Raw genomic sequence first — 26,161 nt, 5'->3', positions numbered from 1 at the left:
AGTTTTTTTTCTTAGTCTGTTATTGTTTCCAGGATCCTATCAAGCAGCCACTTTTAAAGCGACTGGCAGGTCAGGAGGAACTTGCTCAGAAGGCCGCACAGATCTTCTTGGATATCCTTCAAATAACATAGAATAGGATAGTTATTCATTTATGATTATTGTAACCTGAGAAGGTTTCAGTTGACTCTCTGAGAGTAACGAGTTTTCTTTAGTTTTGTGTTCGCTAAGCTCTGTGTTCATAAAACCTGTTCAACACGCTCTTACTTATCACATGCCAAGTTATCAACCAGACACAACGTAGTCAAAACTAATGGTTACTTGGTTCACAGTACCCCTCCCCAGCCAGGAGTATAAATGGGTACTAACGATTTAGTGAGGCAACGACAGAATGCTGGGAGTAACGTGTGGTGGACTAGCATCCCATCCAGCGAGAGTCGTCCTATCCGCCACTCCTGCTCCTGCAGCTGGTTTATTGTGACTGGCCTGACACCTAAGAGAGTCCGTGTCGTGTGTTATCGCCCTGTGCATATATTTGTCATATCTTTTGATCAGTGTATTACTGCCTTGACGTATCTGACCTATCATGAAGTACATGGGTGATTATCCATCTAAACGGTTTCGCCAAACAACAGATCTCACAGACGCCATATTTGAACCAGCTCTTCTCCACGTAAGTAGAAGACAGATTTCCCACATCCCGTACATGCTTGACTCTAGTGGCACGATTTTCAAGTTTCTGTCGCTTAATTAACAGCTGCACCAGTCTCGGACTGGGCTGCAGTAATCAAACTGTGCCGTTATTAGAGCATTGTAGATTTCGTGTAACCGTGATTCTGTTTTCATAAAATAATTAAAAGAGAGTGCTAGATAGTTACCCATTAACCTGTTACTCAAGTTTGACTCAGTCGTTTGTTTGCTTAGGAACCTTTGCGAGACGAGGTTTACTGTCAGTTAATCAAACAAATCACGGAGAACAGACTTCCGTAAGTACCCGGCTGCAGTGTGCCAGTTTCTTCAACTTGGTTCCTTTGCCTGGTTATTCCGAGTAGTTTTGCGACTTCTATTATGTTATAAGAGTGTTTTGCAGTTCTTTTCCAGAGTTGTATTAAATAAATCTTTTTTTTTTTTGGCCTCGGAATGTCTTTTAGCTCATTTCGTTTTTTGTACACTTCTTACTTTACAGCTCAAGTGAGGAGAAAGGCTGGGAGTTGTTGTGGCTTTGTACCGGTATCTTTGCCTGCAGGTTTGTTTATTTCATGAATTATCTTTTTAAATCTGAGTCGGGATAGTTTTCTTGTGTTTTTAAACAGTGCGATATTGTATTCATGGTTTGTATTGTTTTCAGTTCGTCGCTGATGAGGGAAGTGAACCATGTATTCCGCTCATGTTCCAGTAAACAGGCACTAGCTCATGACTGCCTCTCTAGACTGCAGAAAACCATACGAGTCGGTCAGCGGAAATACCCACCTCACATAGTTGAGGTGGAGGCGATACAGGTGGGCTGTGGTTTTCATACATAAGTAAAAATTCTACATTGCCCTTTTAAAAGTACATCATAAGTTAGGATAAGTAACAAAAATTAATAGCTTTCTCATCTCAACTGAACCTCAAGAATAACAGCTCGTATAGTGTAGTGTGTAGCATAGTGTTTAGGTGTGGTATTTCTGTTTTAGATGTTTGTTTTCAATGTCATATTGTCGGTAATATCAAAGATATTTTTACAGTGAAACCTGATAATCTAGAATCTTTTTAATCCAGGTGCGCGATTGTTTATGGGAATGGATGGCAGTACGTTTTTATTTTTATATTTTATTTCCGGTAAACCTTTTTAGATGTTGCCACCCTTCCCCTCCCCCGTAAACAAATATGTCGAACCTTTGCTCATGATGCTGGTTGATTTTTGTCGATAAAATCAATCAAGCTAAGCGTCTGGTGTATGTGATGTACTTACTCCATGTCCTGCTGTTTGGTAGTTCGACTGTAATTCTAATTGCTAAATTCCATTTCAGCACAAAACAACTCAGATTTTCCATAAAGTGTACTTTCCCGATGATAGTGATCAGGTAATAATAAATAAATAATAAATAAATATAATTTATATAGCGCCATTTTCCACTAATTGTCCATGGCGCTTTACAATACTTTAATACTTCTTCCTTCCTGATTAGAAATTTAAGTGCTGCTCTTTACCGTTCATTAGTTTTTCCTTAGTCAATAATGGAGAATTCAAAATGATCTTTGTGAGTTTTTGTACAGATTCCACATATTTGCTCAGTGAAGAGTATCGCAAATTCCGTGTGTGAAGTATTAAGCAGAATTAGACAATGATCCCTTTTTAGCATGAGCGAAATATGCTCTTTTTGAAAGCACTGGAAATTGAACTGACTAGTGTATGCGGCACAATGGATGTATGTAGAGTTTTTTGATGCGTTTGTCTCTTGTGCCGCTTTGCTGAAGTTCATACATTGCTGCAAGTTTCCTTTTTGATTTTCAGACCGTTTTTTCTTTTTCTCTTGGCAGGCCTTTGAGGTAGATTCCAGTACCCGCGCGAAAGAGTTTTGTGCTGTCGTTGCGCAGCGCCTGGGACTGAAGTCTTCTGAAGGATTCAGCTTATTTGTTAAAATTGCCGATAAAGGTAAGTAATAGATGTACCTGTCTTTGTCACGTTATATGCTTGGTTACAATTGTGTATCAGTTTTGTATTCCAGTTATAGCGGAGCACCATAACTATTGGAAGAGAGCCACATTCATGCATAGAAATAGAAAACCATGAAACTCTTTTTTCATGGTCAACATGGCTAGCGGCATGTATCGCGGCCGTGTGCGCCCAACGACGAAAAACGACGTCGCGCAACATGGCGGCCATACTCCGGCTAATGCCAAGTTTTGGTTTACAGCGTACATCTTTGATATTGGACATCCATGTTATAGTCAGGAGGGAGAGGTCAACTTCGCTTGGGCAGCCATGCGATTCCGCGTCCAATGATCTTGGCCATTATGACGTCACTCGTGAGCCGGCCCGTGAAGTTTCAATGGCCGCTAAAACATGACACCAGACAAGTTTTTCATCCGATGATTGCTCAAAGAATTTGAAAGAAAGCGATCAACAGACCGCAGGAATAAGATAACCTATTAATATTGTGTCCAAAAATACTTTGGTGTTCAAAAACTAGAAGTCAGAAGGCACAAAAACATGCAAAATTTCGAGATCGCTCAATTAAAAACGCGATTGAAAAGTGGAGCTTTGCACCCGTTTCTTGGGCGATATCTGGAGAACCCAACAATGAACAACACGAACACAAAAACATGACCTTGATATGGTTTAAAACGTTTGAATAGTGATGAAAACGAATCATTTAACATGTGCATAAAAATGATCAGTGGGTTTAAACCCATTATTTTGTAGACGATAGCGTGGAGGACCCGCTGATCAATACTCGAAACCCTCGAAATATGAGAAAATGCTCCCTTGCAAAGACATTTGAACTATCAAGTCATATGCTGGGTTGGAAAGTAAATAATGTACCAAGGAATTATTTTTCTGCGCTAAATTATCCACAAAACCGTCAAAGATAACATTTTCTTCTGCGAGGCCAACCAGCTCCGAGCAGACGTGTGGATATTTTAGACGGTAAAATGATATAAAATCACTCTACAGGAGACCTAGATGAAATGGATGATACTCAGAATAACATGGACCAGACCTCTTGCCAGAAAGGTGCTTCATTTCATGTTAAAATGTTCGTCAAATATAAGATCGGATCGTGATCTGTTTCCTCGGGCGTCCGCATGCAGTTGAAAGCTGTTTCTTCTTCTGAACTTTTGACAAGAGAGGTACTGTATCCTAAACTGGTACTTTGGGTTCTATTTATTTTTCATTTCTCAGTATAGACTAAATAGACTGTAAAAGAAAACTGCGTAGGATGTTATATAGAAAGACCTAAAAAATATAGAATCTGGTTCCAAGCAGCAAGTGAATTAAGAGAAAAGGATATATGAACAGGGATACTTCCTGTGCTAAGCCATTAGCAATAAGAGTTAACTTAACCAGGAGAACCTTGTTAAGCCAAAATGACTTTTTGCCAGAACAAAGAGTTCAGTAGAAGGTTATGACAAAGCTGGAAAGATCAATATCGAGTGATCTCTTATTATAACCAAACCCCTTGTTTTCAAATAGTATCTGTCTTGACAAACTGTAATAGCTTTACTACCTCTAAGTTTGAAATGACAATCAATTCTTTTCTTTATACTTTATGCTTTTAATTTTCATCATAAATCTTACGTGAACAAAGATAGCTTTAACAATTATTTTACACTAAGCTTAAACTGACCTACAAAGAAATATTCTCGAGAAGTGTCACAGAGGTTGTACTTGTAAACATGAACTTAAAGCCTGATTTCTCCCCAACTCCTTCCATCCCAGGTTCCCTGTTGCTTTTTCCATTGATGAGTTTATTTTTGGCTTCAAGAGAATGATAAGTGTGCATTTCCAGCAAATAACACACAGAATTGGGTTTTAAATGTTTAATTGACAGTACATTGACAATAAATAGATAGCTTTCCATGGTGGTTGCATGTACTGCCAGAAATGGGACCTGCTTGAATGGTCTTGCAAAGGTAGTGGAGGATGATAACTTAAGGTTTAAAAAGATCAAAATAATAAGACTCCTCATAATATTCACCACTCAAAAATTGCAGTAAATGTTTATATGACCTCCCTTCCCTCTTTGGTTTTCATATCACCCCTAACTCTTTTCAACAGAAAATGTAAACAAAAAGACAAATTTCCTAATGAGATCCAGCACCAAGAACTCAAGTATGTATTTACCATTAAAAAATGCAATTGTCACAATTAAATGATCCAACCCCCATCCACCTTTTAAGTCCCGTCCAAGCAGATACAAGGCGGTAATGTACATGGAGCTAACATCATAATTTATAAAACATAAAATAGCTCATTTCCAGTATCAATGTATTGAACTGAGGTCTTCAGATTTTCACATAAAGAAATTTTTTCAGCACCCTCACCTGTACAAAAAAGAAAAATAAAATTTCTGAAGCATGTCAAACAAACTACAACAATCACTCTGCATTAAGCATTTTTGGATCCTTACTTAAAGAAAAGTTACAATATTGTTTAGGAATTAAAATAAATCAGACTTCAAAACTCAAGGTGACCGAGTTTGGAACTCAAGTTTTGCTATATAAGCATACATAATTGCAGCCGACAGTGAGGCCCCTTATTTGGTCTTAGGTAACCAAGAAAGCCCTCGCCCCAGTGACCCTAAACGAGCTAACTTTCACTGTTTTGTTGAGAAAGTGAAACACAAGTCACCCTTAGCAACATAACCAAGGTAATCCTGGTAGGCATGATAACCTTTTTTCGTCAAAATACTATGACTGGCCTACCTGGGGCAGCTCATGGTATGGAGAAATAAAAATTAACTCACAAACCCGACAGTGATCAAATGACTGAAAGGAAGCCAAACGAAGAAGGATAACTGAGCACTGGAGTATGAAGAAAGGCTTAAGTAATCCTGGAGGGACCACTTCATGTCATATATTAAACACTTGATAAAGTAGCCTCAGAAGGGTCTGTTAGGGTTGTCTTCAGTACCCGAGACCATATAAATGGGGCCTTGTACTCTCTCCTCCGCAGAGGCTCCCTATGGGAAATTGAATATACTCCGAACTACCAGCCTGTGGTCAAAGCAGCACGAAAGTGGCCTATGAGGAAGAGAAAGGTCTTACAAGACTAGACTGCAAACCATGGGTAAAATGTAGACTGCAGGTTTTTTAAGAATATCATATTCCCATTTTCATTTATAGAGAGATCGAGCTAACCATACACCGGCTAACCTGTGCCGTATATTTCAGGCTAAACGGAGCACAAGCTCTATATAAAGGAAATGGGAATAAAATATTCTTAAAAAGTCTGCAGTCTGCATGTTATCCTCTGTCTGCATTTTAACCACCGTTGTGCAGTAGGCAGACTTTGTCTTATTTAAATAATTAAGCTTAAGTTCTTGTTTGTGAAAGTTCTCACTTCCTTCATTGTGGATAATATTTCTGTTCGCTAGGCCCGTTGCAGAATATGTGAAAAGGTTTCAGTTTTGTGAAGTACACATGCAACACTCCGAGCACGAGATCGCAGATATTTCATACTCAAATGGACTGATCATTTTTACTGCTGATTCTTCAAAATCATCTTCAGATACAATGTTTTCCCATACATATAAGCTATTCTGTGACCAAGTTACACGTTTCTTTACGTTACCGATCACGTAAAAAGGGCAATTTTACAGGGCGAATAGTCAAAATTTTGCCTCATATTTCCAACGGAGAGCGATTACTGTAACACTTTAAATACACTTTCTGCAAGATTTTTCGGTTATAATTAAAATCTACTTACCTCTCAAGAAAGAAAAATGATAATCACTCCTTGAGATCCAAATACAATACCATTTGAAGCTGGAATGATTGGAGAAATCTGCCTCAAAAAGTTGTATCAGCGAGAGGCGACGACGCCATTTTCGAAAATTTTGTGCATTTTGCGCGCTTCTTTCGCCGTGACGTCATAATGGCCATGATCATAGGGTCAGCCAAATCTGACCTGGTTATAGTCAATTGACACTTACAAGGTATCCGCTGACCAGTATCACGTGACCATATCGCGGGCTCAAGTTTAAAGCTTATTGAGGTCAAATGTTTTTTGAAGTTGACCGCTGACCAAGTCTTGGTTTTGATTGGATCGCAGGCTCAACCGAGGCTAACTTGTTGTAATCGGGGCAAGTTAACGCTAACGCAGGATTAAAGCACAAAATTTTCTTGTTTAATAATGTTTTTCACAGCTTATGTTTTGTGTAGTTTGGGGTTATTCAAACTCAAAACAGAAGGCCGCGGCCAAACAATGTAAACAGAAACCTCACAGCAAAGTTACAAAACTTATCCTGCGTTAGCTTAATCGGGCTTTGATCAACCCGGACGAAGCTCTGCTTTTAGGCTTAACTAAATCTCTATATTAGATCTGCTTGTTTCTTTCGATTTCCTGAGCTTGGTGTCAATAAGCTATATATTTACAGTCATCAGCGTTCCTGAAGGAGATTTCTTCTTTGACTTTGTGAGACATCTAACGGAGTGGCTGAAAAAGGCCAGGCCTACTCGTGAAGGTACAGTTTTCTAGTTGTTACTTTTAGTTCATATGTTAATAGTATCTTCGTTTGTGTTTTCAACGCTTCATTTGCTCAAAAGTAAAGTTTTTCACGCATTGGCTCTACAGGTCAGCTGCCAAACTTGACTTATCAAGTTTTCTTTATGAAGAAGTTATGGTCAACAACAGTAGTTTCAAAGGATGTTGCCGCTGACACAATATTTCATTATCACCAGGTATGCAGACTTCTCGGGAATCTTCTCGTGAATCCTTTTATGCTGTATTTTGACAGCTGTCGCCTTTGTTAACAAAATTCCTGTGTTTGATTCAGGAGTTACCAAAATACTTAAGAGGCTACCATAAATGCACCAAGGAAGAAGCGAGTCAGCTAGCAGCTCTTATCTACAGGGTGCGATTCGGCGAGGACAAACGAGAATTCCCCAGCATACCGTAAGCACTACTAACCCTCACTTTATACATGTTCAGTGTCGTCGACGTTTAAGAGTACGTTGTTATATTGAGTTAAGTGCTTACTTGAAGTCCACGAACGTCAGAGTACTTAGTTTTTTTATTTGTTGTTTGTTTGTGGCTGTTGTTCTAGTAAGTGTTTGATGTACCTTTTCTAACAAGTCGTCAACTGAAGTTGCTTTGTTTTGATTTGTAAGATTTCAAACTTTATATATAACTCTCCTAACTACCGGCCGGTCTTTACTGATATCTTCTTGTTATAACGTTGTTCCGCAACTAAGAAGTCAGTGACAAGCGATACAAAGATTCCAGTTTGTCTGTTTTGTTTTATTCGCACAGTAAGATGTTACGTGAGCTCATTCCACCTGACCTGAGTAGAGACCAGTCCCCAGATGATTGGAAGAGGGTTTGTTACTCTCGCATCTGTTCAGTTTGTTATTGCAGCTCTATTCAATCATTTCTTTCTGTATGATTACTCGAACTCTTTTTTTTTATTATTGCCAGGCCATAGTTGCAGCGTTCAATAAACATGCAGGCAAGTCAAAGAATGATGCCAAGGTTTCTTTCTTGAGGATCATTTACAGATGGCCAACGTTCGGCTCAGCGTTTTTTGAAGTTAAGGTAACAAGAAGTAATTGTGAACTACAACTGTTGTGTTGCAATATTACGGGCTTTCTTGTAATGAATCAAACGCGAAGAACGCTATCAACTGGCTTGTTAACGCATTAGTCCTGGATAACGACGATCAACACAGGCTGTTTGTTTCTTCTTCTAGCACATCTAGTTTGCACTACTGAATTACTACTACCACTACAGGCATTGCCTGAATTGTAGCCTTACCTGAATTGCGAGCAGGCTCTTCGTGGAGAAAAAAGTATATGAAAGGAGAAAGGAAAGAAGAGCCTGCTGTGACTAGACTTTTCGCTAGTCCTGTGTAACACAGCAGGAACATCGTTTCTTTCTAGCAGGGAAGCCACTGCATTCAAAATGAAAGGAAATTAATTTTTTCTTAAATTTTGGCACAAGCGGCCTTAAACAGAACCCGATCACAGTTGGATAAGGTCGCCAACGTATTAATCTTAGCCAGTCAGTATTTTGCGTCCAAATTTTGGACGCACCGATTCAGAATTCAAGGCGGTGCGGGCAGGCACTTCTTCCCCTTTCCTCTCCTTTCGGTTGCCACGCGAAGAGCCTGCTCGCAGGCTACCTGAATTGTTAACTTTGAGTAAAACATCACATACGTTGTACTATGTTAATGAGCAACGCACTCTCACAATACCTTTATAAATTGCTGTAACTAGCATCCCACCTAGACAGGCAACAATTCTCCCAATCGCTTCATGTTACAGAAGCACAATTTCCGCCCTAGAATACTGCTGAGTCATTTGTTAATCTCAATTTGTCCTTTTGTCTTTCAGCAAACAACAGAGCCTAACTTCCCTGAAAATCTTTTGATTGCTATTAACAAGAATGGTGTTAACCTTATTGATCCCCGAACTAAGGTATGCCCACAAGGCAAAACACGATGACGTCATGAATACATGAGAGAACATAGCAAATCACCCGGAAATCGTTATCATTATAAATCCTCTTTTACACCAAAGTATTTTTCAAATGCGTCAGCAGTGTCCCATTGAATCGTAAAAGAAATATTTGATGATCATTAGGGATAATGTTTTTCTTGAGGTAACAATTAAAGCAACACCTTCGTTTCTTCGGATTCGAGTGGAAAGTTATCACCTTAATCCGACGACTGATTGCATAAGTGGTCAGACGCTAAGTTGTCAGATGTTGGTCTTGTTGCTCAAGTTTATCCCGTTATTGTTTGGCAGGATATCCTTGCTACCTATCCGTTCACCAAAATTTCCAACTGGAGCAGCGGTAACACGTATTTCCACATGACAATTGGAAGTCTGGTGAAAGGGAGCAGGCTTCTGTGTGAAACGTCACTGGTAAGATGGCTTCAATTGCACAAAGATCAAGATGAATTGAATTGAAATTAATTAGAATAGTTAAAGATATTGTGCCTTTTAATCGAATTATCTTTTTAAATTTCCGCAGGGTTACAAAATGGACGATTTGTTGACGTCGTACATTTCTCTCATGCTGACCACAATGAACAAACAAAAGAAACCAGCCACGCTAAGAGCTGTGAAAAAATAAAATCCATAGCACTAAGTCAGAATTATAATACGGTGCTTGGCTGTAAATTATCTGTTTTAGGTATTTATTTGAGAATTCCTTACTGTCAGCGAGTATGCTGACAAGTTTTCCGTGAATTAACATGGTACATATTGTAGCTGTCATTAATTCCACACTTGTAAAGCTTCTCTTAAGCCTTTTGTGGAATAGAAATGCTTTTATGATAAAATAGCTTAGTTAGGTTTGTTATTTTCTCAGGGCCTAGGGCAAGCAATGACATTTCAATATTGTTTTTAAGGTCAAGATGTGGAACATCCTGAACAACAAGGTCATGCAATTAGGATTTTCGCGATCGTTGGAATGCCAGGCATTTCATAGATTCATATTATAAGTCGCGGAACTTGGATTCTTATTGTTCATGAGAACCCTGGGACGTTTTGTAGCATATGACACTGTATTTAAGAGTAAGTATTTAAAATTAATTGCTGCTATCTTAAATAGCTGCCGCTATCAAAGTAAATAAAAACTGCATGTAGGATTTAAAGGTTCAACAGATGCTCAGTAAACTCAGCTGTACTGTTGACAGATTTAGTACGTAATCCGTGTTGTTGTACTGAGGTGTCTCTAATGTCTAACGGTGATAACACGTTACCTTGCTAGTGGTTTATTTTGTCTTCACGATGCTTTTTTGGCCAAACTCGAATTATATAGCTAGTTACGAAACTTAATTGATATGCAATTGTGGTTACTTCTTGAATAATAACCAGTATGCTTTACCAACCCTTTTCAAGTGAATATCGTATTTGACAGTAAAACTTGCATTTTATTTGTGATTGACTTGTGGCAGTCGTTTTGTTGTTTGTTTTAGTAATATTACGCGATTCTTGTTCATAAAAATAAACTCTTTCCCAAATCTTTTTGGGACACTGACACAATATTTCGGAAAATGATTTTGCCCCTTTCCACCCTCATATAATGTTGACGTCAAGCATGCCGTGTACTTTTGGTTAGAATCAAAGTGGGGAGACCTGAAACTTTCGCCAGCTTTCTAGAACGTTTGAAGTTTCGCCCTCCTGTGTTTCCTTCAAGAGAAGAAGAGATAAATGTTCACAAAACAGGAAATAAGAAAATACGAAAAACCTTGCAGTAAGGATTAACAGACGTATAAGGTAAAATTCTAACGATGTTTTCAGGTTGTCTTCTCGACAACAGAAGACAGCTGATCGCATTCCATCACATGCACGGCCAAGCACTGAGGCACTCGCTGTAACCAACAAAATAGGTTTGTTCTGCTTAAGTTTTAAAACTGCTTTCCCAACGTCGCAATTCCATTCAAGAACAGGAGTCTTACCACGTAAAACAAGTGACAAGATACGTTCAATACACCTATTCGTGGATCATTTTATTGATCACCAGGTGTTTGAATCTTATTAGAAATTATATATGCGTATTGATCTGTTTACAGTTATTAATTTTAATCAATATCCCCCTGCGTGCCAGACTATTTTGTACGTTGTGTACCACACCATTTTCACTGAAAATGGATGTCTAGAGAAATACGTCAAATGCTATAAGCTTTCTCACTTAAACTATGGACATGTGCGCATTTTCTAAAAGGTCATTAAGTGTCTCTTCAGTGTGGTTAATTTCGCTGATATCTATGTGACGTCACAGCAATGGGAAATGAGCAGTCTCTCGAAAAATCTCCCATGATTCTCAGGTGCTGATAAAAGTTGTTCCCGGTATGCCTGGAGTTTGACTAAATCTCTTAAGATTGTGACGTACTCAGTACGTCATATAGGCACCTCAAGGTCAAAAATCATGACGTACTGAGTAGTGGGAGGCGCGGGTTGAGTTGAGTTGTGGGAGGCGCGGTGGCCTCATGGTTAGTGCGCTTGTCTCCGGATCGAGCGGTCCGGGTTCGAGCCCTGGCCGGGGACATTGTGTTGTGTTCTTGGGCAAGACACTTTACTCTCACAGTGCCTCTCTCCACCCAGGTGTATAAATGGGTACCGGCGAACTTAATGCTGGGGGTAACCCTGCGATGGACTAGCATCCCATCCAGGGGGGAGTAGAAATACTCCTAGTCGCTTCATGCTACAGAAACCGGGATAAGCTCCGGCCTGATGGGCCACTTGGCTCGTATGCAGACTTTACCTTTTACTGAGTACGTCATACAGGCACCCAAGGGGATATGAAACAAAGAGTAAACAGCAGTTAACTAACTGTCTACCACTGTACCTTAAATGCTTAATTTCCACCAGAAAGAGAGCACGACAATTGATGTTCCAGCTCTCAATCTCTTTTCCGGCACGTTTCAATGTTCTAAGACACCTCATTGCTTGAATTAGAGTACCTTTTGCCTAGTTCCTCAAAATTAGTAACTCTCTGGCAACTACTGAATTCAGACAATGCAAGCAATTTATAGCACTTTACACCTGCATCCACTCCCAAGGATACAGAAGTTCAAAATTGAAAATCTGCCACTAATCGACTATTAAAATATTGGAATCGGTCTCTGACCAATCGAAACGAAAACTCAGCTCCTAACCAATGATGGCCTGGAGGGAGCCTTTATTAATTTAACTCTATAGATGAGTTCACGCTCTAAGGGGCATTATGGGTAATCAGGACAAGATTGCAAAGAAACAAAGCGGCAAAATATACGTTTTTTTCATATTTCCGTTCTGAGTTTCATTTTCGAGAAAAACGTTTTACTGTAAATAGAGAAAACCTTTTTCTACATCAAGTAGCGCTTTTGAGTCGATTGAGCTAGGCATTAGCCTACTTATCAGAGTAACGGAGAAGTTATCTTTGTGGCTTTAGCGGCTAAGACTTGATCAAATCATTCGGTTTTAACAGTAAAAAAATTCCTACGCCCACAACAATCACTCGATGGGCTCAAAAACGCTGGTAAACCCAGAAAAAGGGTTTCTCCGTCTACAATATATGTTTCGTCTCCAAATGTGAAATCAGAACGGAAATATAAAGATAAACATTTGTTTTATGGCTTTGCTTCTTTGTAAATTTGCCCTGATTACCCATAATGCCCTTAGAGCGTGAACTCCTCTCTTGTTTCCTTAGTGCGTCAACTTATCCTTAATTGCACTGATCTTTTTCGATTTGTTCAATCTGAACTTGATGAAAATCTAACATTATTTGTTAATAGTTATAATAGGATTGTTCGTTATTCTTAAGAAAGAACATTCTATTAGCAATTTATACTGCCTTCCATTGCGTTAGCCTGTCAACTAATAAAGTAAAACATGCATTACAAAGCAAAGTTATTGCATATTTGTGCTAGTGTTGAAATTAAAAGTCTTTACAGCGTCAAAGAAAGCAGTTGACGCGGGCTGTTATTGACGTATAAGGACATCCTTACCTTAAAACCTTAAAATGTTGGTAATACAAAGTCAGTACGAATAAATTTGGGCCCTGTCCAAATTACCAATGTTTCCTTTCTCTGTTCCCACCTAGAAAATAATTCTATTTCCATTGCACGAATCTACCGAGACGTACTGAGGGACAGTTCTTAGGATTTCTTTCTGGAGGTTTTTCGTTGTTAGGTATCCTCTTATGAGGTTAAGAAAGGTACTTTATACGGGAAGTTAGAAAATTGAATCACGTGGCCATCACTGAGTGTATATGTCATGTCTGAAAATATTTTGATGAGTTCGTTACCAGGTAATCTCCTCTTACAAAAGACTACCAGACTTTGCATCACGAGAAAAATACAAAATTGAATGACGAAAGTGCCACTCTTAATTTTGGTTGAATTGGGTTTATATATTCCACATTTTGCATTGAATCAATTGTCGTTAGTTATTTTCGGTAAGTTCATATTTTTTCTCCACTATCAGCAAAATTTGACCATTCACCCATCAAACTCCTGGCTTGCTCATCCTGTGACATTTTGTTGTATTTCCTGCAATAATGTAAAGTACAGACAAGTTATGATACGCGAAAACACAACTCTGTCGTCTTAGTCACAACAAAATGAGGAGGGTATAGTTTCGGAATTAATGGTAGCACAAAGGCGTCTTTCATTTTTGTTTAATAATTAGATCTCGAATTTGCTCATGGGTTTTTAGAAAATGCTATACCTGCCATAACCATGACAACAGGATGTAAGAATAGTGTATATAACCATATTAGCGTTAACCCTCTGACGTATTTTAAAAGTTTTGAAAAGACGATTTCCTCTAAGTGGCTGAAACTTTCATCCTCCGCAGAAATTTTGATATGTTAATTGTGTGTCCATGATTTTTGGCGTTGCCATGGCAATCGCAAATTTCATGTAGGTCTTGCCAAAAATCAACTTTTTTGACATAATTCTAATTTTTTTTCCAGTTTTCTTCATCAAATTACTGTGACAATGTGTTTCAGAATATTTTAATGATTCTTATAATTTTAAACAGTTTTATTCAAAGGCAAAACCTAGTCCGATATCTAGGGAAATCAGATTTGCGTCAAAGTAAGTTAATTTCTTATATTTCATTTATTTTATCAGTAGGCAATTAGATAATTGCTGTCGAGCGTTAGCGAGACAGCACACTATTCTTCTCTGTAGGGCGAAAAATCCAAAATTTTCTCGGATGTAAGACTCGAAGCCTGCGCAGTAGAGTATTATCCGGGACAATTGAAACGACAATCACGCGCACATCACATGGCTGTCATATCATCCGGGATCCACGCGAGAGATCACTTTGCACGTGAGAAATCCTCGCACGCTGGCAGACGCTTTCGACTTTCGAATTTTGCGTACGCTGTCAGTTATTTGACCAGACGCTTTCGGCTTTCGAATCTTTCGTACGCTGTCAGTTGTTTGACGTTGCCATCATACAAGTAGGTAAGTATTTTCTGAACGTTTTTATTTGCTATAAAAATGTCTTCATTTTCTTGTGTAGTTATTCATCAAGGTCGCGAACGGAAAGAGATCAATTTGTGTTTGGCTGTTTTTCTTTTATAGATCCCCACTTGAGAATTGAGGAGCACGCTGTCAGACGCTTTCGACTTTCGAATCTTTCGGACGCTGTTAGTTGTTTGACCAGACGCTTTCGACTTTCGAATCTTTCGTACGCTGTCAGTTGTTTGACGTTGCCATCATACAACAAATAAATCATTGTTCAAGGTAGACATATTTTTTAGTTACTGTTATTGTTACCCATTGAATATTGATTGATTATATTTCATACAGATATAGGAAGAAATTTTAATCCTGCTTACCCTACTGATTTACTAAGTATCTTTGCCAAAACCCTTTTGCAAAGAATTCATTGTTCAAGTTAGACATATTTTTATAGTTACTGTTATTGTTCACATTGAAAAGGAATTACTCCAGTCAAGAATATTTTGTATCAAGTTTATGGCATATAACATTATTTTCTAACTCGTTGTTCAAGTTACAGTTCCAAATGAAAACAGTTTAAATGTGTAAACGAGAAACAAATTTTAATACATACTTGAAGTTAGAAACTTTGGTATCTTGTCAAGATACACATTGTATAAGGATGAATTTTCCAATAAATGAGTATAGCTGTCATTTATAATTCCCAACATCTATCAAATTAATGACTTATTAAATCAACAATAAAAAATAATTTCCTCTCACCTTTTAGAACAGCACCTCTATTTTGCTACTACCAACATTTTCAACCACTTTCCCCGCCCCACAAACAAGAAAGCATTTTCAGCAATTTCCCAATATGGGTCAAACAACTCCGTAAGCCTAACGATTGGGCCATTTTTCTAAAACACCACTTGCTGTAGTAATTATTACAAACCATCCAGCGAGGACCTACTCTGGACAACCCCTACCCTCCAAAAATTTCCAGACCTGTTGACTGTTCAATTCAGTTCCCACCGTTTTATCGACCTTCGACAGCACTCACTTTCATAATGAAATTCCTAGTTAGATAATTAACTGCACGACCCCTCAAGCATGTAGTGCTTAAACGATAATCGTGTTTTAAATAAAGGATTTTACTTACTTTTACTTACAAATACCCACCTGAATTTCTTGCTTCTTGACCCTGCGTATCGGAAAAAGAAGTACGCTCCAAAGATGATGAATAAAACAAAAGCCACAACCAGTGTAGGGGTAAAAGTTGCCCGTTCATGTAAGTCGTCGTGAATATGCCTGTGATCTGGCTCAGACAGTTCTAAAAGAGAAAAACTATTGTGTTATTTGTTTAAAATTTCTACGAGACATGAAGTTTCGTCTTTGTTGGGATTAAGGTAACGAAGAATGACGTAATGAATGATTGTTTGACTCGAGTACTCTGTTTCATCCTCTCACGGCTTTCTTTACAACCTTGGTGAAGAGAAACTCTACAAATGTATTTTCTTTAATGTCCTGTTGAGCCAATCAACACTAAGAAATCTAACAAACGTTGGGAAAGGGTGTTTTTATTCTTATTTTTCCTGCACGAGTGTTTGTTAGGCACCTCATGCATGCACCTTTTAACACAGCATTTGCGTTTTCCTGTTCATTCTGATCTCAAAGCAGTGCATCACGTGTTTGACATCTTACCTTTTGTGCGATGTTTTACTCCACTTGACTGATGTTCACAGGATGTCACGAGCAACAACACATGATATTCATCAATCCCTGCCTTGTTACCAGCAACGCAGGTATACAATCCCGTCATGTTTCCATGAGTAGCTGGTAGCATCAACCCGCTCTTTCTCGTGCTGTTCTGAAGTGTTTTCCCATCGCGTGACCATGAGATCCACGGCTGAGGATTACCAGTCACGTGACATGGCAAAACAGCTGACTCGCCTTCTGATACTTTCACTTCCGCCAATTTACTTTTGCTCTTCTTAATTCGGGGTGGAGCTGAAAAAGTTAGGACAGACAAAATGCCAGTTGTGATGAGCTCAAGCTCGTCACAGATCACCTAGTGCAAATGAATAGGTAAACAGCTACACATAGGCTTTGTGACGATCGATAGTAAATGAAGTGATAAAAGTTTTTGGTTAGATAAATTGGTCAGTGGGTAGGATGTGCTAAAACACTTTGTGAGCTCGCTCTCGGTTTCTGTTGACTTTCATAATTTGCGCAGGAACGCGACCTCAGTCCGTTACCCTGCGGGGTGGTATCAAATGCTTCACTCGTCATGAAGTGGCAAGACACAACCTCTGGAATATGAGGAGAGCTAGCAGATTATGGGGAGGTGCTACGCAGAGCTGGGTACATTCAGTAGACAGCTTGATGGACTTGCTGCGGTACAAACGATGGGCGGTGGGTTCAAATCCCATCTGGAACTCGGAAGTTTTTCCGAGTTGATGCCATTTCTACATTTAATATACAAGTTAAAAGAAAGTAGAAAAACCATCGCTGGAAAAGATTACTTCTATACTTACCAATGACAGTTAGATTTACTGAATCTCGTAAAGTAAATGCCTCAAAGTTCAACTTTAAACCATATTCACCGCCATCTTGAATAGTCACACGACGGAGTTGAAATACTGCTGCAGTCTTGTTCCCAAGCCATACGATGCGATCCGAATAACAAACTAGGCTGCCATTTTTTGACAAGCTCACTAAAGGAGTTGAAATATCTCCATTTGTCCACAGTCCAAACACAAGCAATCGGAAATGAGATTTGTCAGCATGACTTGTGTGATATCTCCACATAAATGTCACATTGTTGCCACTGAGCGATGAAGTTGGTTTGGAAGGAATGCTGGTGAATTTCGACTGATATCCTACACAACAACAGTGACAGTCATATAAACTTCAACTCATTAACTTTAATTAGATTTCTTTCAATCTACTTTATTCTGTTTAAAATTCTGGCAAGCGGGTTTCCCAGTGTCACAGCATTGAAAAGTAAACTGTCAATGTCGCCGCTAAATCTCGAAGCTATTCCTCGGCCTTGAAAAACTGATCCAAGAAAAATTGCAACCAACCCCCTGGAATAATATCTAAGTTGGAGATAAGTAATACTGAAATGCTATATACTGATATACTGGATGCCAAAAAATTACAGCAGTTACATTTGTGGTTTATGATGGATAGAGAAACGCAACAATGATATATATTTGAACTAGACTTTCTTAAGGGCCCATTAACCGATCTTTTCGAGCCGTTGCTAAGGAAAATTTAATCTCATATAACCTATCATTTTTAGCTACTTCAGAGTTATTTCATGTGTTTTAACTTTTTCATGATTAGTAACACCAGTGATGACGTCATCAGGCCACGCCCATGGTCATGTGACTAATACTGAAAAAACGCAAAAGCTCCCAGGCAAATTACTTTATCGGGGTTTTTTTCATTGATTTAATATTTTAATTTCAATCCTCATTACGCTATGCATAGATTTTGTTTCATTTCTAAAAGGTCAGATTTTGAGAGAATTTCAAAATATTAAAAAATTCGTAATTTTCTGAAAAAAGCATGATTTTGAAAAAGGAATGTATAGCTATCTTGCCAACGTTGGCTTTGATCGAAATCCATCGAAAAAGGCTGGATTTAATGAAAAACCGCGTTTCCTTTAGCATTTAAAGAAACCGGAAGTGCGCCCGATATATATTGGAACTTACCCTATCAGCGCGTGCGTAGTTTACACTAGCAGCGCACTTCGGTAAGATCACACAAAGCCACACAGAGTTAGTTTTTCTCTCTCTATTGCTCTTGTTTTTCTGTCTTTTTCTTATTTTGTCTCTGCTTGTACTTTTTTTACTTTGGATTTTGTGAAACACAAAGAAAAACATCTAAAACGTGAGCGAATTTGGAAGTTATTGAGTTGTTTTTATTTTCCGCGCTCACGCTGACGTAAGTAACCGGAAGTGAAATTTCACCTCCTTAGCAACGCGCGCGAGCGCGCGCATAAATCGGTTAATGGGTCCTTAAAGACGGCAAAATGTAAATGCAAGTCTCCTGTACATTGTTTATTGTAGTATTTCCATAAGTATTAATCAGAATTATAGTTAACTAAACCCAGGAGCTGGTCTAAGTCGAAATGTTCATGACAATGAACCAATGTTTCAAGCATTATATTTCAATGCTAGGGGAGTTTTTTTTTCTTCTTCCTTTCTTAAAAAAAAAGCGGAACAAATTAATTTGACCGAAAATGTGCGTCGATCTGATCCTCTCAGTACCGACTCGCCGCACGGCCAGCTGCTTCTAAATGTAATAATTAAAAGTGAGCCAAATTCTTCATTTTGAAGGTGAATTCGATTCAGGTATCTTTCAATGCCTGCCATAATTGATTCATTTCTCACACATGCTAAAAAAGACTCTAAAATAACTGTTTCAAAGTTACTCAAAGGTAGAACGAAGCAAACAGTCCTGTTTGTAGAAAATTAAGCACATGACGTATACGAGAAAACAAGCACAAAAAAGTTAATATTATATTTCGCGAATTACGAATATGACAGATCCATTTCGAAATATTTCCTCGAAAATATATTTTGAAAATTACGTTACTATTGCCAATATGAGCAGATCAGAGCTAATAATGTTCTATTTCATTCCATAAAGCGCATCTGAATCAAAATTTCAATTTAATAGTAACTTTCATGCGGAGTGCCAGATGAACGACGCTAATTTCCATTTTGGCATATTTGTTCAATGCATAATTTATCTTATTTTTCAAAGGTAGTATTCGTTTCCTCGACTGAAAGGGAGGTTAGATCACTTACCAAAGGCATATCAGATTCTAACGCCCTCACTATTAATATTTCTTACCGTTTTCTTATAGAGCTGTCTTGTTTTAATTTTACAAAAGATAAATGTTGCCCATCTTGTCAATTGTAAGGCATGTTACAGACAACGCTGTATTCATAAGTTCGGCAGCTTCGTTTGCGTTTATCGGTTTAAAATCTAGCTAATCTTTACAACATTTGATGTTATTTTGTCGCTTATTTAGTGAAATTGAATTCAGTTGAACACCTTTCAACCAAATCATTCGAAAATTTTCATTTTCGTGAGGAAATGTCAACGTAACCACTGAATAAGAATTTCCTGTCATTGTTTTATTTCGCTGACAAATATCTTTGAATTATTCCACCCATTTTTCCTCTAGAAAGTCAATGGTGTATTTGAAATTGGCACCTTACTATTTCTTGACTGTCCGTTAATGGTAATAAGAAAGATTTTTGGCTGTTGCTAGAGGCAAGAACTTAATGGTCGATATGGAGAAGAACACAGATGTCAACAATAACATTTGTATCCAGATGTGGTCATCACAGTTGAATTCAGCGACGAGCACTGATCTGAGCTTAAGTCATACCTTCCACTCCGGAGAATTGCGCCAAACAGGAAAAAAACCAAATGAATAACATCGCCCACAACTCACACAAGGAACCGAAACTACGGCTCAGGTTGACAGTTGAAAGGAAGATTGGTAGCTTGGCTTGAAATGAAACATAGTCTGTTCTGTAAACAGAGTTACTTTGCCATGCGCGCGTGATAAACTGTACAAAGTGAAGTGGAATTAATGCTGATACGAGCACCGTGTAGTTTCATCCACATAGTTTTGTTTTCATTTCGGTTTGGTTTGTCGTTAGAGTTTGCTTGTTGAAGTTCTAACAATACTTCGCTACAGGGTGCGTCAGGTGGTCGGCAAGAGCAGGTGACGGCTCACAAGTTGTAAAACCGAAAAAAATAACAAAAGCTAACGCCTTAGTCAAATACATTTAATAACACGGCCATAGCAGTGAAAACTATCAAGTTTTATCCACCTTGATTTGCATTTCTTCAAAGGAGTAAAATCATTATTTTTCTTTTGGTATTATTCAAGTCAATTCAACGTGAAAGCCCTAAAAAATTCATGAATGCACAATAAAGTTAAGCGCATAATAATTATTGTCGCATACACCAAGAGGACAGGTTGTTACACTGTTTACTGGCTTCAGACTGTGTCTTAGGCAAACTAAACGCGACACACGGTCGAAATGTCATTTTACTTCAAACCTCTTCCAGCACTATTTTCATTGGAAATGAGAATATTAAACACTACATAATTACTATACAACTTCCATTAAGGCATATTTTTCTGGGTCCTAAATCATTAGAGATGTTTTTTGCACGGAAGCCTGATTTAATTGTATATAATGAATATATCTATCTCATCTTAGCAGCGTTGATTTTAAATATTGGGCAGATGTCATTGTCGCCTCTCGTTAGTCATTTCTTCCGGGCAGAACTGATCACCAGCTCAAGATATCGACACGAGTGCATGAATCTGGATGGAACTGTTCAGGCTGCCTCAGTACTCACACTCCAAGCCTAGATCACGATCAAAACCTTAAACAGTATGAATTTTGTTTTGATCCTGTAAACCTTAAAACGGTAAGAATTTTGTTTTGATTATGCAAAGTGATCTAACAATAAACTATGCAGATTTCAACATCAAATGTTTATGAATCAAATTTACTTGTTGTGTTTCTTGTAATTAAAAACCCATTCGAACGTCATTAAAAAGCACTAAAAGTAGCTGTTATTTTCTAACTTTTTGCTCAATGATTATTTCATGGCACACCACCCTTACCTTTCAAAATTAAATAGACGCTGGTAAACAAGTTTCTCTCCTAGCCACCGTGTATTCCAGTGTTTCCCTGTTGGTCAGTTTTCAGGTAACTGCCGACTCGGTGTTTCTTGCAAAAACGGGTGAATCAAATAGTTATGCACTGGCTAAAATATCACCTGAACTGTTTTCTTTGGAACTACCATTGCCAATGACTCGCCTTTGAGTTATTTTTTTGAAAAAGAAACTCTCTTAGTCAACGGGTCTGCCATGTTATGAATGGATGAGTGAGTGAGTGAGCACTGAGTGAGTGAGTGAGCGAGTGAGCACTGAGTGAGTGAGCGAGCGAGTGAGCACTGAGTGAGTGAGTGAGCGAGTGAGCACTTAGTGAGTGAGTGAGTGAGTGAGTGAGTGAGTGAGTGAGTGAGTGAGTGCGTGAGTGAGTGAGTGAGTGAGTGAGAGATGTATGTACCGTAAATCCTCGAATTAGCGTCCGGGACGCTTATTTCAAATTTAGGAGAAGACGGGGGGCGCTTATTCGAGGGGGTTGGGGGCGCTTATTTCCTTTTTTTCCCAAGTTGTGGCCTGACATGATCATTTTTTAAATACATTATCTGCGCGTAAACAACAACATAAGCTGTTTATCGACATAAAAAGCTGATCCTAAAGTTTAAATCGCGACACTGTTATGACATTAGTACTTGTATTTCTTTCTTAACATAACGTGTTCAGAAACTGAAACAAGAAATTGTAGGATGCAACTTAGAAGAAAAGAAATGATGTTTCCTGTATTGCAAAGATGTAAATTACTAATGACTGTGTAAAAAAGGCTGGACGAAAGTGGAACCATACATCCTTTGTTGTCTAATTACTCGTCCATAAAATGGCGGGGGAAGGAGGGCGCTTATTCGAGGGGGGGAGGAACGCTTATTTGAAATCTTGGCTAATAGGAGGGGCGCTTATTCTAGGGGGGTGCTAATTCGAGGATTTACGGTATGTCACACCAATTAGATTGGGGCTACTAAAAAAAACCAATGAAATTGCCGCTTGTAAAGGTGAATCTTGTGTGTGAAGATTTCGTCTCGATGTTAGAAAGGAAATCCTTGTTTTTCTACAGAAACAGTTATTCTTGTGATTAGCCATAGTCCTACATTTTCGATGCTGTGTTACCTCTGGTTAAGCCCAGGACTTTCATAACCAGACGAGGAATCAGAGTCTTTGGCATACAGTAACATGTCACTAATGCTTTGCTTTTCGCATTACATAAGATTTGGAAGGAAATGAACCTTACCCGCTCGACAAATTGATGATTTCTGGGACAGAAATCCCAGTCGATATATGATATCAAGCCTACGTTTATCAAGGTTTGATTCAGTGGCTTTGTTTATGAGAACTTCATGGAAATGTTCCCAGCAAGACAGCTAAACACCATGCAGTCTGCAATAACGGTAAACGGCAGATTGGTGTTGATTTTGGATAATTTTTCCGACTAATTTTATAACAAGAACCAATTTAAGACGACATCCGATAGGAAATGGAACAATTCATGGGCAAAAGCCTTATTCCAGAATAATTTTAAGTATATTACAGTTCTTATTGCGTTTTCTCAAAACTTAAGATATACACAGTTGCCCGAGATAACACCAAAAACAATTTCCTATGGGAACTCGAGAAAATAAATTTAAAAGTTAGAGAAATTATGCTCCCCTATGATGTACATGGCATTGGATTTCAAGGCAATGACCCCGTCAGTTTTGACAGATAACCTAAAACAATAGACACAATCCCCATATCTTTCCGTGAATAGACTTATCCTCATTAACTGGTCGCTTCTTTTCATTTTTTTCAATGTCATTATCACTGGTATTATTTTTTTGGCTCTTAACTGTTTCGCTTTTCACTTTAACTTTCGGGAAACATCCATTATCCTTATATGAATATCATACACTAATAATGAAAAAACAATCACACCATGAGATGTAGATATTTTTATTACAAAATAACGTTGTTTTACACACTTCTCTGTTTTTCGTCTGGGAAACAATTGTCATTTTAACCGTCAATCCCGACCTCCTTGACCGCGTCCTCAAGTAACAAACTGACGTGAGAACCCAAGCTGCTAGTTTCAGTCCCACGCCTGTACCTCAAACATGAGAAAAAGCACAGGACTACCACTATTTATCGGCCCGCTGCTTTTTAACGTACTCGGCGATGGGCCAAAATTAGCAGTTATTCCCACCGACTGTCACTTATTTGTAAAATATATATTGCTAGATACTCCATTTATTTTGATATAATACTTCATTAAGCCCAACCACTGGTATAAAGAGTGCCTCACTTAATAATATAAATAACATATTTTCAAGGTTAAAAACGAAGTGCACACTGTTTCACGAATGATTCCACTGCAAGTCTAACAAAATGATCAAAACAGCCTCTCACAAGGAAAATGCAAACATGTCTGAACACAATTGGCTGTACTACACTGGAATGACCATTACACAAACTGTTCACTTAGTGATTTGGAGCTTTCCAAATAGTATTTCATCTTGTTACTAGGAGATATTCATTTTATTATAATTTCTGTGACCCAGCAGCCAACAGTGCTAAATAGATTGACAGTTAGATAACACTGTTTTATAAATATATTTTCTTATAGTCCTAATGGTGTTGAAATGTGTAGCTGTTTCTTGCCCACCATGTTTTAGCTACAAGAATGCACTCTGTATATAAAACTAAGAACTGGTACGAAGCGATAAAATAACGCACAGTCAACAACTGCCTCGTATTCACATTAAATCCAACGAGAATTTGTAATAGAAAAAAAGATAAGAAGAATCATCTCATTTTTTGGTATGAATAATAATGATTACTAGAAATGAGCAGTGAGTGGTCAGTGGTACACAGTGCGTGTTAATAATAAAATTTGTCATGTAAAATAAATTTGATAAGGTTGTTCACTCCACAAGGAAATTTAAACATTGGAAACAAGTTGTAAATCAGTGAAGCCACAGGCTGGTATATAAGACGACAAGTGACTTCTGACGGCATCTGGGATTGAGTGGTGAGTCTGTGGTTGATGTCTCTGTAAAAAAGCTTGTCTGGCAGCCTGTGCTAACTCTGCAGCCGTTATGGCGCCAGTCTGCTCTACAAGGCGGTAAAAATAACTGAATCTGTTATGCAACAGCAAGTGAGGCTCTTCAAATTCCTTTAGCCGTCCATTGTCGAGCACCTTATTCGTTGAACAAAAAAACAACAATAACAATTTATTGGAATAAAAACGGTCTCTGGTTAAAAATATATTGAAAACATAAGCTTTCGGCTATCAGTCTATAGCCTTTCACGAATGAAAAATGTGGCGCGCAAGCGAAAATATATACGAATGGGGTGCGAAAAATTGAGAATAAAAACAAGCGTGAAAAAAGCTAGAAGATAAAAATGTAAATGAGGCCTGATTACAATAAAATCGAGTATTGCCTAGGCAACGGTTTTGAGTTGTTATTTCTAACATTCTCAATAAGAAGCCACCCCCATCTACAGTTCCTCCACCAGAAGAACTGGTTTCTATGTTCTTCAAATGGGCTGATCCATCTAATATGTACCAGGGTTTTGCATGTCTCCCTTACATCAGCGGCCTAACCGAGCCCCTCACAAGATTACTCCGCAAAAATGATATCCGAGTTGTCAACAAACCACTTAAAACCCTTCAACAAGAATTCCCGTCACCAAAGTTCAGACAACCCTCAGATTTTCAATGTAATGTTGTTTACAAAATTCCATGTAAAGACTGCCCTTGGAATTACATAGGAGAAACCTATTACCAAAGGTAATTACCGCGTTCGGAAAACACTAGAATCTTGGCACACAGCAAAAATCGTCGACGCGGAAAACAACTCAAAACCGTTGCCTAGGCAATACTCGATTTTATTGTAATCAGGCCTCATTTACATTTTTATCTTCTAGCTTTTTTCACGCTTGTTTTTATTCTCAATTTTTCGCACCCCATTCGTATATATTTTCGCTTGCGCGCCACAATTTTCATTCGTGAAAGGCTATTTAACAATTATTCCATGAAACCGCGTTGGATATGAAGTGATAAATAACCAACGAGCGCGTAGCGCGAGTTGGTTATGATCACTTCATATCCAACAAGGTCGAATGGAATAATTGTTTTAGTATATTCTTAATCGGGTTTTTGCCGCCGATTTTTATTTCAACAATTTTACAGAGCGGAAAATTTTTAAACTTGGCGCACTGTTTTCCATATAAGGTAAAACTCCGACTAATGGCTCATAGTCGGAGTTTTTGAGCCAATCAGAGAGCTAGAAATGCAATAGTCGGAGCTGAGAATATACTAAAGACTGATAGCCGAAAGCTTATGTTTTCAATATATTTTTAACCAGAGAGCGTTTTTATTCCAATATGTCTTATCCTGGTTACAGTTCTATTTTTACTAATAACAATTTACCTGCTGGTTTGAAAACCTCACTGGCTAAAATAATTTAACTGGTAAGTGGAACTAGCTTTTCAGCCACTCAGTTCGACTCGTCGAAAGATTGCTCAAATTTACCGTTAGGCCAAATATGGAGATTGGGGATTGTGAATTAAAGACGAATGCAAGAATATATGATTTTAATTGTTCTCACACTGAAAAGAAAATTTGGTGTCCCATAGAAAAATAAACTGGTCCTTAAAAGGTGTTAGAGCACGCCTTAAAACAGATTGTCATGGCAAATGTAATTCCTAGGCTATATTAAATAATAATATACAAGTGATTCATTTACCATAACACGGTCACAATCCATGATGTTGTTCAGTCTGTGAGCAATTGTAAGAACGGTACAATTCTTGAATTTCCTTCTTATCGTTCCCTGAATCAAGGCATCAGTTCTAAAATAAATTCAAGTCAGCTGTTATTATCATA

General features: G+C 38.2%; 3 protein-coding genes and 1 long non-coding RNA gene across 5 annotated transcripts in view; 2 read left to right on the top strand and 2 right to left on the bottom strand.

The window, feature by feature from the left end:
• Positions 1–10,593, top strand: part of LOC110066556 (unconventional myosin-VIIa-like) — a 48,997-nt gene extending 38,404 nt beyond the window's left edge. The window contains exons 40-54 of the mRNA XM_089294462.1: positions 33–111; positions 579–670; positions 922–983; positions 1,184–1,243; positions 1,346–1,496; positions 2,010–2,063; positions 2,521–2,635; positions 7,083–7,169; positions 7,280–7,386; positions 7,482–7,600; positions 7,958–8,024; positions 8,123–8,239; positions 9,037–9,120; positions 9,451–9,570; positions 9,680–10,593. Coding sequence (XP_089150588.1) covers positions 33–111; positions 579–670; positions 922–983; positions 1,184–1,243; positions 1,346–1,496; positions 2,010–2,063; positions 2,521–2,635; positions 7,083–7,169; positions 7,280–7,386; positions 7,482–7,600; positions 7,958–8,024; positions 8,123–8,239; positions 9,037–9,120; positions 9,451–9,570; positions 9,680–9,781 — 1,416 coding nt within the window. The 3' untranslated portion in view covers positions 9,782–10,593. The remainder of the gene's footprint in view (positions 1–32; positions 112–578; positions 671–921; positions 984–1,183; positions 1,244–1,345; positions 1,497–2,009; positions 2,064–2,520; positions 2,636–7,082; positions 7,170–7,279; positions 7,387–7,481; positions 7,601–7,957; positions 8,025–8,122; positions 8,240–9,036; positions 9,121–9,450; positions 9,571–9,679) is intronic.
• Positions 10,594–11,136: 543 nt separating this feature from the next.
• LOC110066540 (basement membrane proteoglycan-like) lies at positions 11,137–20,352 on the bottom strand. The gene is made up of 5 exons (XM_020773770.2): positions 20,002–20,352; positions 17,126–17,470; positions 16,293–16,598; positions 15,771–15,921; positions 11,137–13,685 (listed from the first exon to the last, which is right to left on the bottom strand). Exons 1-5 carry the CDS (start codon positions 20,051–20,053, stop codon positions 13,598–13,600), a joined length of 942 nt encoding a protein of 313 aa, XP_020629429.1. The 5' UTR covers positions 20,054–20,352; the 3' UTR covers positions 11,137–13,597.
• Positions 14,460–15,753, top strand: LOC149109301 (uncharacterized). Its single transcript, XR_016208695.1, has 2 exons — positions 14,460–14,609; positions 14,730–15,753. It is a non-coding gene; the product is annotated as an uncharacterized LOC149109301 (long non-coding RNA).
• Positions 20,353–23,210: 2,858 nt separating the features above from the next.
• Positions 23,211–26,161, bottom strand: part of LOC110066524 (ATP-binding cassette sub-family C member 4-like) — a 66,095-nt gene continuing 63,144 nt past the window's right edge. For both annotated transcript variants that reach the window (XM_020773751.2, XM_020773752.2), the window contains exons 28-29: positions 26,022–26,127; positions 23,211–24,469 (exon numbers count right to left, since the gene is read on the bottom strand). In XM_020773751.2, coding sequence (XP_020629410.2) covers positions 24,212–24,469; positions 26,022–26,127 — 364 coding nt within the window. In that variant the 3' untranslated portion in view covers positions 23,211–24,211. The remainder of the gene's footprint in view (positions 24,470–26,021; positions 26,128–26,161) is intronic.

The sequence above is a fragment of the Orbicella faveolata genome, unplaced genomic scaffold (genome assembly GCF_042242905.1).
Source record: "Orbicella faveolata isolate gen_17 unplaced genomic scaffold, um_ofav_v1 contig_25, whole genome shotgun sequence".
NCBI classification, from domain to species: Eukaryota; Metazoa; Cnidaria; class Anthozoa; order Scleractinia; family Merulinidae; genus Orbicella; species Orbicella faveolata.
The sequence above is the reverse complement of the archived record's forward strand: the minus strand, read 5'-3'. Positions and strand labels throughout refer to the sequence as shown.

Excerpts from the sequence above, each read along its gene's own strand:
- LOC110066540 (XM_020773770.2), bottom strand. The coding sequence starts at position 20,053 with ATGTTATTCATTTGGTTTTTTTCCTGTTTGGCGCAATTCTCCGGAGTG. Across the intron at positions 17,471-20,001 it reads GCAATTCTCCGGAGTGGAAG|GATATCAGTCGAAATTCACC; the intron begins GTATGACTTAAG and ends GTTGTTGTGTAG. Across the intron at positions 16,599-17,125 it reads AGTAAATCTAACTGTCATTG|CTCCACCCCGAATTAAGAAG; the intron begins GTAAGTATAGAA and ends TAACTTTTTCAG.